General features: G+C 48.3%; 1 protein-coding gene across 5 annotated transcripts in view; it reads left to right on the forward strand.

Annotated features, from left to right (window-relative positions):
* LOC140395585 (E3 ubiquitin-protein ligase rnf213-alpha-like) overlaps positions 1-12,328 on the forward strand; it is a 192,537-nt gene that overhangs the window by 49,934 nt on the left and 130,275 nt on the right. For 4 of the 5 annotated variants that reach the window (XM_072483546.1, XM_072483547.1, XM_072483549.1 and 1 more), the window contains exons 18-21: positions 518-676; positions 3,400-3,498; positions 7,681-7,803; positions 9,938-10,103. In XM_072483546.1, the coding sequence (XP_072339647.1) occupies positions 518-676; positions 3,400-3,498; positions 7,681-7,803; positions 9,938-10,103 (547 nt within the window). The remainder of the gene's footprint in view (positions 1-517; positions 677-3,399; positions 3,499-7,680; positions 7,804-9,937; positions 10,104-12,328) is intronic. The other variant, XM_072483548.1, reaches the window with a different exon arrangement.

Here is a 12,328-nt window from a genome sequence, read left to right on the forward strand (position 1 = left end):
AAAATCATGAAACTGTCAGAGAGCTTCTATAACCCGGGGCCAGGACTTTTGGCGATGTTCCATCAGTCTCCCATTGGATTTGGAGCAGGAGAATGAATGATAGTTTTGAGCCTCATTTTATAATTGAGGATGAGGAGTGTAATGCAAAGCAAGGACCCATAAACTAGTTGAACCAAAATACTTCAGACGAAGTATTGACGAAGTACGTGATATTGAATTGGTTGCCCAGAGTACCTCATGGTTGACATTCCTTTCCACCTGACTCGCGAGAATGGAATAACACGCGGTCAATCCAATATCAGCCATTTTGCAGTATTGCAATATGTTAAAAGTATCCCCAGAACTTTAGCTACATTTTTTATCCTATGCTTCTTCTCAGTGGTTCTATTGCTGATCGATAATTGCATGATGGTGCAGTTTTAGCTGAACTTTATTGTCAATGGCTCTTTTTTTCAGTCTTAGAGCCTGCAGTGACTTGCATTGATTGCACCTTGTTTTCCTCCCCACTCTGTTCCAGCAGTCGCAGGGTGAACCATCTCCAAAGGAAAATCCAGCCCACGTCAATGTAAAATCAGTAATCGACAGTGCGCAAGACAACCTCCGTACCTGGCGAACGAAAATCTTGCCGACAGACTTGCTTTCCACAGCAAAGTTCACTGACAAGAAAGAACTGGAGGTACATTTGCCCTTTCACCCTTGAAGATCTATTTAAAGGGTATTCGGTGCAGAGTAAGAGTATTGCATTCTGTATGTTGGCTGTGTTTCAAATGATCATTTATAAAGGAACAAGAGTAAGTGCAGAGCATCCTGCTAAGGACCATAGAGGCCGACAGCACAGGAGGCCACTTGACCTAGGGCGGCACTTGAACAATTAAAAAGGAGTGAAAAGTTTGAGTGCCTTGTTCCTCCCTCCGCTGAGAATGTGAATCCCATTCCCGGCTGCACTGATTCCTGCCTCAAATCCTCTTTGTGGAAAGGCATTCCACACTGTGACAACAATAAGTGAGCACAGTAAGAAGTCTTACAACACCAGGTTAAAGTCCAACAGGTTTGTTTCGATATCACTAGCTTTCGGAGCACTGCATGAAGAGGTATGTTCATGAAACATATATATAGACTAATAGAGGTTAAAGAGGTGTGAATTGTGTCAAGCCAGGACAGTTGGTAGGATTTCGCAGGCCAGATGGTGGGGGATGAATGTAATGCGACATGAATCCCAGGTCCCGGTTGAGGCCGCACTCATGTGTGCGGAACTTGGCTATAAGTTTCTGCTCGGGTCATCCCTACACCCCCACTACTTGCCTTCAAACAACCGCGCAACCTCAAACAAACCATTGTTTGCAGCAAACTACCCAGCCTTCAGAACAGTGACCACGACACCACACAACCCTGCCATGGCAATCTCTGCAAGACGTGCCAGATCATCGACAGGGGTACCACCATTACACGTGAGAACACCACCCACCAGGTACACGGTACATACTCGTGTGACTCGGCCAACGTTGTCTACCTCATACGCTGCAGGAAAGGATGTCCCGAAACATGGTACATTGGCGAGACCATGCAGACGCTGCGACAACAAATGAACGGACATCGCGCGACAATCACCAGGCAGGAATGTTCCCTTCCAGTCAGGGAACACTTCAGCAGTCAAGGGCATTCAGCCTCTGATCTCCGGGTAAGCGTTCTCCAAGGCGGCCTTCAGGACGCGCGACAACGCAGAATCGCCGAGCAGAAACTTCTAGCCAAGTTCCGCACGTATGAGTGCGGCCTCAACCGGGACCTGGGATTCATGTTGCATTACATTCATTCCCCACCATGTGGCCTGCGAAATCCTACCAACTGTCCTGGCTTGACACAATTCACACCTCTTTAACCTGGGGTTACCCCATCTCAGGATCTGTAAAGATTTAATCACCTGCTAATGCTCGCATTCCAAGCATTGTCTGGCATCTTTGAATTTGTCTATATATGTTTCTGGAACATACCTCTTCATTCACCTGAGGAAGGAGCAGCACTCCAAAAGCTAGCGACATCGAAACAAACCTGTTGAACTTTAACCTGGTGTTGTAAGACTTCTTACTGTGCTCACCCCAGTCCAACGCCGGCATCTCCACATCAACAATGAGTGAGACTGACAACTCTTACCTCAAATGAATGTTACCTTTTGTCAATCAGCCAGATTTGGTGTACATTTTCTGGATGAGAAATTATTACTGATTTTAAAGGACAAAATGGTTTAAAAAAAAAGAGACCAAAACATTAAGCCAACCACTTACTGTGAAGTTAGTTGGCCACTGAATGGAAAACCTAATTTGGCCTCGCGAGATTTACCAGCCTTGTCACATCCTGAGCTGGGCACGACGAGGCTGGTAGATCGCGCCCTTGGTTTGGAGCCCCGTGAGGTTTAGACAATAAAACTCACTATCTTGGCTTAATCTGGGGTCACATCTGCACCAGAAAGGAGACGAGGTTCTCTGGAAGGGTCTCCACCCAGAACATAAATTAACATCTTCAGCTACTGCATAAGTTTCAGGATTTGTTAGTTGAACTGCAAAGAGTTGAATTCTAACCAGACAAGGGAGCGGGGAGGATTATTCCTCACAATCTGTGGGATACTCCCGACCCTTAATTCTCCTCACAGTCTTAGGGAATGAATCTTACTCCACATTTGTAATTGCAACTTATGAATGAGGGGAGGGGGACGAGAGAGCAGGGCACTGACAACTCAGCACCTGTACCCTTTCAGCACGGGCACCATGGACTTGCTCTCAGTTGGAATGCAGTTTGTCGAAATGAATGACTTCACTCAAAGGGCCATGAATCTGTGGAATTCTCTACCTCAGAGTGCAGTGGACGCTGAAACACTATAAACATATTTAAGGAGGAGGTGGATGGGTTTTTAAATAGTAACTGGGTGAAGGGTTATGGGGAGCGGGCAGGAAGGTGGGCAAGAGGCCGAGGGGGGATCAGCCATGTTCCTATTGACTGGCGGAGCAGGCTCGAAGGGCTGATTTGCCTAGTCCTATTCCTCGTTCTTACGTCCGTATGTTCCCATTTCACACACAGATTGAATGGGGCTCTTACATGTGGGTGAGTTTGTTGGTGGAGGCCAAGAGTTGCCAGGGCACGAGTCCACCCTCAGCACTAAAAAGGTATTGCCGTTGATCAGAAGCCAGGGATCTGCTTGGGGTCCTGCCCAAGTGTGTGGGTGACATGACCTTCTGAACTGTGCTCTCTGGGAGCAGCAGATGTTGGAACCTTTCCTACAGTGTACATCGGAATAGCGAGCATAAAGCTGGAACTATTTAACAAAAAAATCTAGCATGCTTGTAATTCTTTTGGATGATACGGTGAAATGTTTTAATGTAATTAATAAATATTTCACTCGCTCTTCAGATATGGAATTGCCATTTCACCATGACATGTGGAATTACCGACTGGATCACTGAGTGGAGAGAAATGACAAGAATTGACCTTCAAAAAAGAATAGAGAAGGTAGTCTATGAAACCAACCCTTCTGTGGTTTTTGATTTAATGGCATCAGGCAGAGGTCTTGTCACATATTTACATAAATTAAGTGCGGAGTTGCTAATTCATAATATTCAGCAACATTACAGGTTAGCAGTTTAGCTTGACGGAACCTGAATCCGGATGAAATGGAGACCCTCAGAAGCAGTCACAACGTTGATTTAAATTCTATTGGTAAACGTAACTTGAAGTGTAAAGTGAGGGCCCTCCAGAAGTGCATTGCCGCATCTCATATTGAGAATGTGGCCTGTGGCTTGGGCTAGTTTTGAAGGAGCCCTTTGATGGCAGACATACCATTTTCAATAGTTCAGGTGGGATCTTTCTGTGCAGTTCTCAGGAGAAACTGCAACAGTGGCGAGCCCTTCAGCTCACAGATTGTTGGACTGCTCAGGTGGGTGGAAAAGTGGAAAATGGAATTCAACCCAGAGAAGTGTGGGGTGGCGCTTTTGGGGAAATCAAACAAGGCAAAGGATTAGACAATAAATGGGAGGAAGTGAGGGGCCTTGGAGGGAATTCCCAGAGATCCCTGAAGGTAGCAGAGCAGGTTACTAAGGTGGTTAAGAGGACACATGAAGACTTCCGGTGGCGGCTATGATGGAGTAAGTCGCACATTTGGTGGTTCCCGCTCGGGTCAGACCTTTGGACCTTTGAACCCGATTTTCTACCGGACTTGAATTGAAAAATTGATGACAGAGGCAATTGTGTACTGAATTCCCACATTGGTGCATGGAGAGGAGGACTAGAAATGCTCGCAAAGGCAGAAACAGATGAACGGAGAAAGCTTGGGCTGATGCTGCAGCGGGAGATAGCATGGCAGAGGACCGGACCTCTGGCTTGTCGACCCAGTGGTCAACGGAGCAGTTGATGCAAGTTATCCAGGAGAGCTTCGCTAAACAGAAACGGGACTGCTTGGACCTGATAAAAGAGTCAATTGAGCAGCTGGAGCTTAGATTGGATGCCCAAGATCGGGCGATCCAGAAACTAGAGAAGGTGCTGGCTGACCAGGAGGAACATCAAACTGCGGTGGAGTTGGAGATGGGGATGCTGAGAGACCAGCAGAAAAGGTTCCTGGAGAAGGTGGAGGACCTAGAGACTAGGTCCCGCCGGCAGAACTTGAGAATCGTCGGGCTCCCGGAGGGGTCCGAAGGAGCGGACGCTGGGGCATACATAGCGGACATGTTCGAGAAGCTGCTGGGGAATGAGGCATTCTCCCGACCTTTGGAGGTGGACAGAGCTCACAGAGCACTCGCGAGGAAGCCGCGAATGGGACACCCTTGAGGGCAATGGTGATGAGATTCCACAGGTACTTGGACAAGGAACGCATTTTACAGTGGGCCAAGCAGACACAGATCTGTAAATGGGACAACAGTATCCTGCGGATCTATCGGGACCTGAGTGCGGAGGTGGCCAGGAGACGAGCAGGCTTTAACCAGATCAGGTTGACCCTTTTTAAGAAAAAGGTGAAGTTCGGACTGCTGTATCTGGCCCGTCTCTGGGTCAACACTTTTATTTTGAGTCGTCTGAGGAAGCGCTGGGCTTCGCAAAAAGGAAAGGACTGGTGGTGGACTGAGAACTTTTGAACTTTGCTGCAACATTCATGTTTTAAAAAAGATTCTCGTTTTTTGTTTTTTCGGACGTCATTTGTACCCAGTGTTTGCGCATTTGAGAGGACTGAAGGCGGGTGTGGTAATGCTGCAGGAGACGCGAGACGCACCTTAGAGTAGCTGACCAGATTAAATTAAGGAAGGGATGGGTCGGACAGGTTTTTCACTCGGGGCTGGGCTCTAAGACTAGAGGGGTCGCGATTCTGATCAACAAGCAGGTGGTGTTTGAGGCAGGTAGAATAATTTTGGATATGGGAGGTCGGTACAATATGGTCAGTGGGAAACTGGAGGGGGTGCAGGTGGTATTAATAAATGTGTATGTGCCAAATTGGGACGATGTGGAGTTTATACAGAGGATGCTGGGGAAGATACCGGACCTGGATTCACATAAGTTGGTCATGGGAGGGGACTTCAATACAGTTATTGATCCTGGTTTAGACCGGTCAAGCTCAAAAACGGACAGGGTGCCAGCAATGACAAAGGAACTAAAAGGGTTCATGGTGCAGATGGAGGGGGGGGGGATTTGGGCAGCCGAGGGGAGGGTCGGCATGGGAGCGTATGGAGGCGGCTTCTTGCAAGGGCACCAGTTTGGGGACGTTGGTAACTGCGCCTCTGCCGTTTCTGCCGACACGGTACTCCACCAGCCCCGTCGTGGTGGCGGCCCTGAGAGTTTGGGGCCAGTGGAGGCGGCATGTGGGAGCAGTGGGAGCATCGGTCTGGTCTCCAATCTGTAATAATCACTGGTTTGCCCCGGGAAGTATGGGCGGGGGGTTTCGGAGATGGCAGAGAGCAGGGATTGAGAGGATGTGGGATATGTTTATAGAAGGGAGCTTTCTGAGTATGAGGGTGCTGGAGGCGAAGTTTGGGTTGGCGAGGGGAAACAAATTCAGGTACCTGCAGGTGCGGGACTCCCTACGCAGACCAGTTTCAACCTTCCCGCTCCTACCACCAAGGGGGATACAGGACAGGGTAGTTTTCAGAGGATGGATGGGAGAAGGGAGCGTCTCTGACATTTACAAGGAACTTATGGGGTCAGAGGAGACGCAGACCGAGGAGCTGAAGCTCAAGTGGGAAGAGGAGTTGGGAGGAGATATAGAGGATGGCCTATGGGTGGACGCGTTGAGTAGAGTCAACGCGTCCACAACATGTGCCAGGCTGAGCCTGATACAATTCAAAGTTGTTCACCGGGCTCACATGACAGTGGCCCGGATGAGCAGAATCTTTGGGGTGGAAGACAGGTGTGCAAAGTGTGCGGGAGGGCCAGCGAACCATGTCCACATGTACAGGGCATGTCCGATGCTTAGGGGATTCTGGCAGGGGTTTGCAGGTGTCATGTCCACGGTGTTAAAAACAAGGGTGGCACTGAGTCCAGAGGTGGCGATTTCGGGGTGTCAGAAGATCCGGGAGTCCAGGTGGAGAAAGAGGCAGATGTTCTGGCCTTTGTTTCCCTGGTAGCCCGGAGACGGATATTATTAGCTTGGAGGGACTCGAAGCACCCGAAGTCGGAGTCCTGGCTATCTGACATGGCTAGCTTTCTCTGTTTGGAGAAAATCAAGTTCGCCTTGAGACGGTCACTGTTAGGGTTCACCCGGAGGTGGCAACCGTTCGTCAACTTCTTTGCGGAAAATTAATCGTCAGCAGAGGAGGGGGACGGGGGTTAGTTTAGCTCAGAGTAGGGGGTTAATAAAGGTGGGACCTGAAAGGGGAGGAAGACGGCTTTTACACTATGTTTATAGTTTCATGTACATTGTTTATTTTGTTGTTGTAAAAATCAAAAATACCTCAATAAAAAATGTTTATTAAGAAGAAGGCACATGAAATCCTTTCATTTATTAGCTACGGCATAGAAAAAAGAGCACGGTGATGCTGGAACTACATAAAACACTAGTTAGGCCACAACTTGAGTACCATGCACAGTTCAGGCCACCTCATTATAGAAAGGATACCATTGGATTCGAGATGGTCAAAACAAGATTTTCGAGGATGTTGCCAGGACTGAAAAATTTGCAGCTATGAGGAAATATTGGCTAGGCTGATGTTGCTTTCCTTGGATCAGAGGAGGCGGATGGGAGATTTGATTGACATAAGTTTTGAGGGGCCTGGATCAAGTGGATTGGAAGGACCAATTGAGGGGGTCCTGAGTCTAAGTGGGGGACTTTGGTGACTCCATAGCAGGGCGTCGGTCACTTGGGGGGGGGGGGGGAGCGCCAGTGAGTAGAGGAGGGGGAAGGCTGTCAGGTTGTCTGGAGACTGGGGTGCCCTTGAGGATCCGTTTTGCCAGCGTCTTTAGGTCCCCACTCCAAAAAAAAAGCTACGTGTGGGACAATCGCGACAGGAATCGCACTGGAACAGCTGGCACGATTCACACTGATTTTACCGGCTGAAATGACACTGAGTAACTTCTGGGGAAAATTCCGCCCACCCCACTATCTCAGTTGGTGTTCCAATTCACCAAACTTTCATTATAATTCAGTCTTTATAAATATATCAGGATCTTCTAAGAGTGGTCAAACATTTCATTTTGTCTGCTGTATTTCATTTACAGGAAAAGCCCTTCGACCAGATAGTAATCTATTGGAATGAGATGGAGACTTTAACCAAATTAAACTCCATTATTTTGGAATGTTTTAAGTGCTGTGCACTTAATGCTGTGAAAGAAGTTTGTCAGGTAAGAGAAAATATCAAATAAAAACATTTAACCCCTAATGTAGTTATGATAGATAGTTTTTTGAAGAATAAAGGGATTAAGGGTTATGGTGTTCGGGCCGGAAAGTGGAGCTGAGTCCACAAAAGATCAGCCATGATCTCATTGAATGGTGGAGCAGGCTCGAGGGGCCAGGTGGCCTACTCCTGCTCCTAGTTCTTATGTAACAAGGTGCGAGGACACTGGAAACACTCAGCAGATCTGCCAGCATCTATCAGGAAAGAAACAGAGGTAACGGTTCGAGTCCTTTGACTCTTTGTCTGAAAGATCAAAATCTAAAGTTGCCGAACTCAATGTTTAGGGTTATTTCTCTTCCACTTTAGATTCCACCCTCCACTTTATTATCCCATTCGTTATTGCCTCAAAGCAGCCCCCCTACACACCAGACCATCTGTCTCTTGTTCTTAAAGTTGCTACTTTTTGTTGCAGTTTCTACAGCTCCAACACATTCCCGTTCCCTTTGGTTTCGACAATTATTTTATCCCCACATGGATAAGTTTGATAGGTTACAATTTGAACATTAAAATTATTGTCCAATCAACCAGACATAACCACACATAAGAACTAGGAACAGGAGGAGGCCATTCAGCCCCTCGAGCCTGCTCTGCCATTCAATATGATCATGGCTGATCTCATCTTGGCCTCATCTCCACCTTCTTGCTTGCTCCCCATAACCCCGCTACTAATTAAAAACCTATCTATCTCCTCCCTAAATTTGTTTAGTGTTCCTGCGTCCACTGCACGCTGGGGTAGAGAATTCCACAGATTCACAACCCTTTGAGTGAAGTAATTCCTCCTAATTTCCTCCACCCCTTAGCCTAAAACTATGGCCTCTTGTTCTAGAATGTCCAGCAAGGGGAAACTTACACTCCATGTCTACCGTGTCAATCCCCTTTAGCATCTTATATACCTCAATTTGATCTCCTTTCACTCTTCTAAACTCCAGGGAGTTTAGGCCGAAACTGCTCAATCTCTCTTTACAAGACAAGTCCTTCATTCCTGGAATTAATGTGGTGAAACTTCTCCGTGCTGCATTTATGTCCTTCCTCAAGTAAGGGAATCAAACCTGCGCACAGAACCCCAGATACGGCCGCACCAAACGGCCGACCACAACCCTACACAGTTGCAACAGCTTTCCCCTATTTTTATTCTCTATTCTATCAGCAATGAATGCCAAATTTCAATTTGCCTTCCATATTACCTGCTGCACTTCATAGTAACTTTCTGCGATTCTTGAACGAGGGCACCCAGATTCCTCTACCAAAGCATTTTGAACTTTCTCTCCGTTTAGATAAGTTACCTTTTTATTCCTCCAACCAAATTGAACAGCCTCACACTTATCCACAGTAAATTCCATCTGCCAAATGTTGATCCATTCACTCATACCTATTTGTAAATTTCTTATTTCCTTTTGTAACTAGTTTTCCCTCCCATTTTAGTGTCGTCGCAAATTTGGCTCCAGTACATTCTATCTCCGTATCTAAGTCATTAAATATCAACTGTACATAAGTGGAACCGAGGACTGAACCGTGTGGTACACCACTAGTTACAGCCTGTCAATCAGAAAAAGACCCATTTATCCCACTCTCTGCTTTATGTTGGCTCGTCAATCTTCTCTCCAAGCTATTACTCCCAATCCCGCGGGATATTGGGATATTCCCTTATGTATTAACCTTCAGTATAGCACCTTGTCAAATGTCTTCTGGAAGTCCAGATATACTACATCTACAAGACCCCCATTATCCACATGGCTTGTTACTTCTTCCAAGAACCTTAGCAAATTAGTCAAACACGATTTACCCATCATAAAATCATGCTGACTCTCATGGTCAACTTACAATTCCAGATTTCTATTGAATTAAAATTTCACTATCTGACGTGGTGGGATTCGAACCCCGGGTCCCCAGAGCCTTGACCTGCGTCTCTGGATTACGCGCCGAGAAAAAGAGAGATGTAATGACAAGAAATCATTAACTTAACCACACAGCCTGGAAACGGGGCTATGTGGGTTATATCTGACTGTATTTCGGAAATAACAGCTGTGTTCAGGAATACAGGGAAAATGATCTTATATTTTTTATGTTCCACTGAATTGTAGAGCAGAAAGGAAGCTGACCTGCTTGCAAAGTTAAATGCGGGGAAGCACCAAACATGTGCAAAGGTTTTATCAGAAATAATTGAAGAATCTGGGAGAAGAATGGAAAATGACAATTTTGGCTGCGTGCTGAATTCAAGTAGTGCCATGCACTATTTTCTTCTACAAGGTAATAATAGTTGGTCTAAATTTGATCTGCTTTTAATTGGCATAAATATTAGAGCAGTCCAATTGTTTCACTGTTATTTCGCTCCATTGTCAACTTCAAACTTCTGCTTGGTGAAGTTTTAAAACGAGGCAGAACCAAATGGCCACTCTGCCCTCTAGTGTCTATTTGAAATATCACTTCTCTAAATATGCAAAGATTCCTTTTAAAAATGCTACATGCCCGAGGGAGCGTCCATGAGAGTTGCAACTTGCAGCACTCACAGATCCCAGCTGTCTTTGAGGGAGGACAGCAGCTGGAGGGGGTTGACTCCTCGGGGTCAAAGGGTAACCAATCAGGAGGTGGCCACAAACAGCCGCTTAGACTCGCCACAACGAGGCTCATGCGCCACTGCGTGCACTGGTGGAACAGGCGACTGGACTGCGTGAGATGCGGTGGTTCCGGTGTCTTGACCTGGTCGAAGGGAGCCCTCCAATACAATACCCAGACGGTGTCCCGCAGCATAGTGGTCTGCTGCGCTCCACACAACCTGGCACGGCAGCGGGGCGAGCATGGCAACGGGGTGAGCATGGCAACGGGGTGAGCACGGCAGCGGGGTGAGCAGCTGGACCAGGAGGAGTGCCAGCAGCGCTGTGTCTTTACTGCATCGTCACTGTGGGAGATATCGCTGTGGTTCACACATTCCACAGGGTTGAAACGCTGACAGTGCGCAGGGGTGGTTTAGGGATCACAGCAATATGGAGGACCTGTATGGCTGAACAAAATGACAAAGTGATGTGTAATACAAGAGCGATATTACAATCATGATTTATCCCGACTGGTGTTTACATTCGTCCGTGTCCACAAGCAGCCTTTAGTTTCTTACTCTTCCTCACCCTCCCACTACGTCAGGGTGTATCCCCAGGATGCACAGCTGTTGCCTGACATGGCCTTGGCAGGCGTCCCCGGTGAGAGTCTGGGCTTACGTTCAGGTTGCACGGGTGTTGCCGTGCTGCCCTCCTCGGTATGCGGGGCTGGAGGCGTGTCGTTTGCAGGGAGGGGTGTGTCAGATGAGCTGCACAGCCCCAGGGTCTGCTGGGTGGAAGGCCCCAGGCTGCGGTCTTGCCGATCTTCGTCCATTCGGGTGCCTGGGGCCCCCTGTGCTCCTCCATGGGAAAGAGGGGCAGCTGGAGTGAGATGCAGAGGCCCCACCATTCTCTGGCACTGACACTTGTGGATTCTCACTGGTGCCTGCACCATGCAGTTGATGTCCTGCACCATGCAGTTGATGTCCTGCACCATGCAGTTGATGTCCTGCACCATGCAGTTGATGTCCTGCACCATGCAGTTGATGTCCTGCACCATGCAGTTGATGTCCTGCACCATGCAGTTGATGTCCTGCACCATGCAGTTGATGTCCTGCACCATGCAGTTGATGTCCTGCACCATGCAGTTGATGTCCTGCACCATGCAGTTGATGTCCTGCACCATGCAGTTGATGTCCTGCACCATGCAGTTGATGTCCTGCACCATGCAGTTGATGTCTTGCACCATGCGGTTGATGTCCTGCACCATGGAGCTCGTGCCCTCAGCCATTGCGTTCATGAGCTGAGCCATGAAGTGGAACATTCCCCGCCACAGAGTGCGCGTCCGGCGCCAAGATCTCCACCACGGTCGCCACCCTCGTGGTGTTGGTGTTGTGTTGGGGTAATGGCAATACATCCTAGGACAGAAGCTGATGGGATTCCTCCGTTGCAGTTCCAGCAGCTCTGGGATGACCGGACCAGGCCGGGGGGGACGGGGGGGGGGGGGGGGGGGGGGGGGGGGGGACGGGACGATGTCACGACCAGGGGCTCAGCTGAGTCCTGGACTCCGGCATCCTCTGAATGCAGAATCACTGGAACTTTCCTTCCTCCACCCACAGTGGACCTCCAGCTGTGAGGTGCTCACCAGTCAGTGTTCCAGGAGCCTGCCTCCTAGTTATTCCCACCGAGCTGTGAGCACCCGTGCTGGTGGAGGGTTGCGGGTGACAACTATGATGCCTCCTCGATGCTATTCTCGGCGATGTCTCCCTGGAGCTGCTCGGGTCTGTTGTCCCAGCAAGGGAAGTGAGATGGCATTAGTGTATCACAGGGGTGGATAAATGATGCAAGAACTTTAACTCACGCGAGGCTTGCGCCATGGCTGCATGTCTTGACGAAGCTCACTTTTGTCTGCTGCCCCCACTTAGCCCTCTATACAGGTGTGGT

The sequence above is a fragment of the Scyliorhinus torazame genome, chromosome 18, assembly GCF_047496885.1.
Source record: "Scyliorhinus torazame isolate Kashiwa2021f chromosome 18, sScyTor2.1, whole genome shotgun sequence".
NCBI classification, from domain to species: domain Eukaryota; kingdom Metazoa; phylum Chordata; class Chondrichthyes; order Carcharhiniformes; family Scyliorhinidae; genus Scyliorhinus; species Scyliorhinus torazame.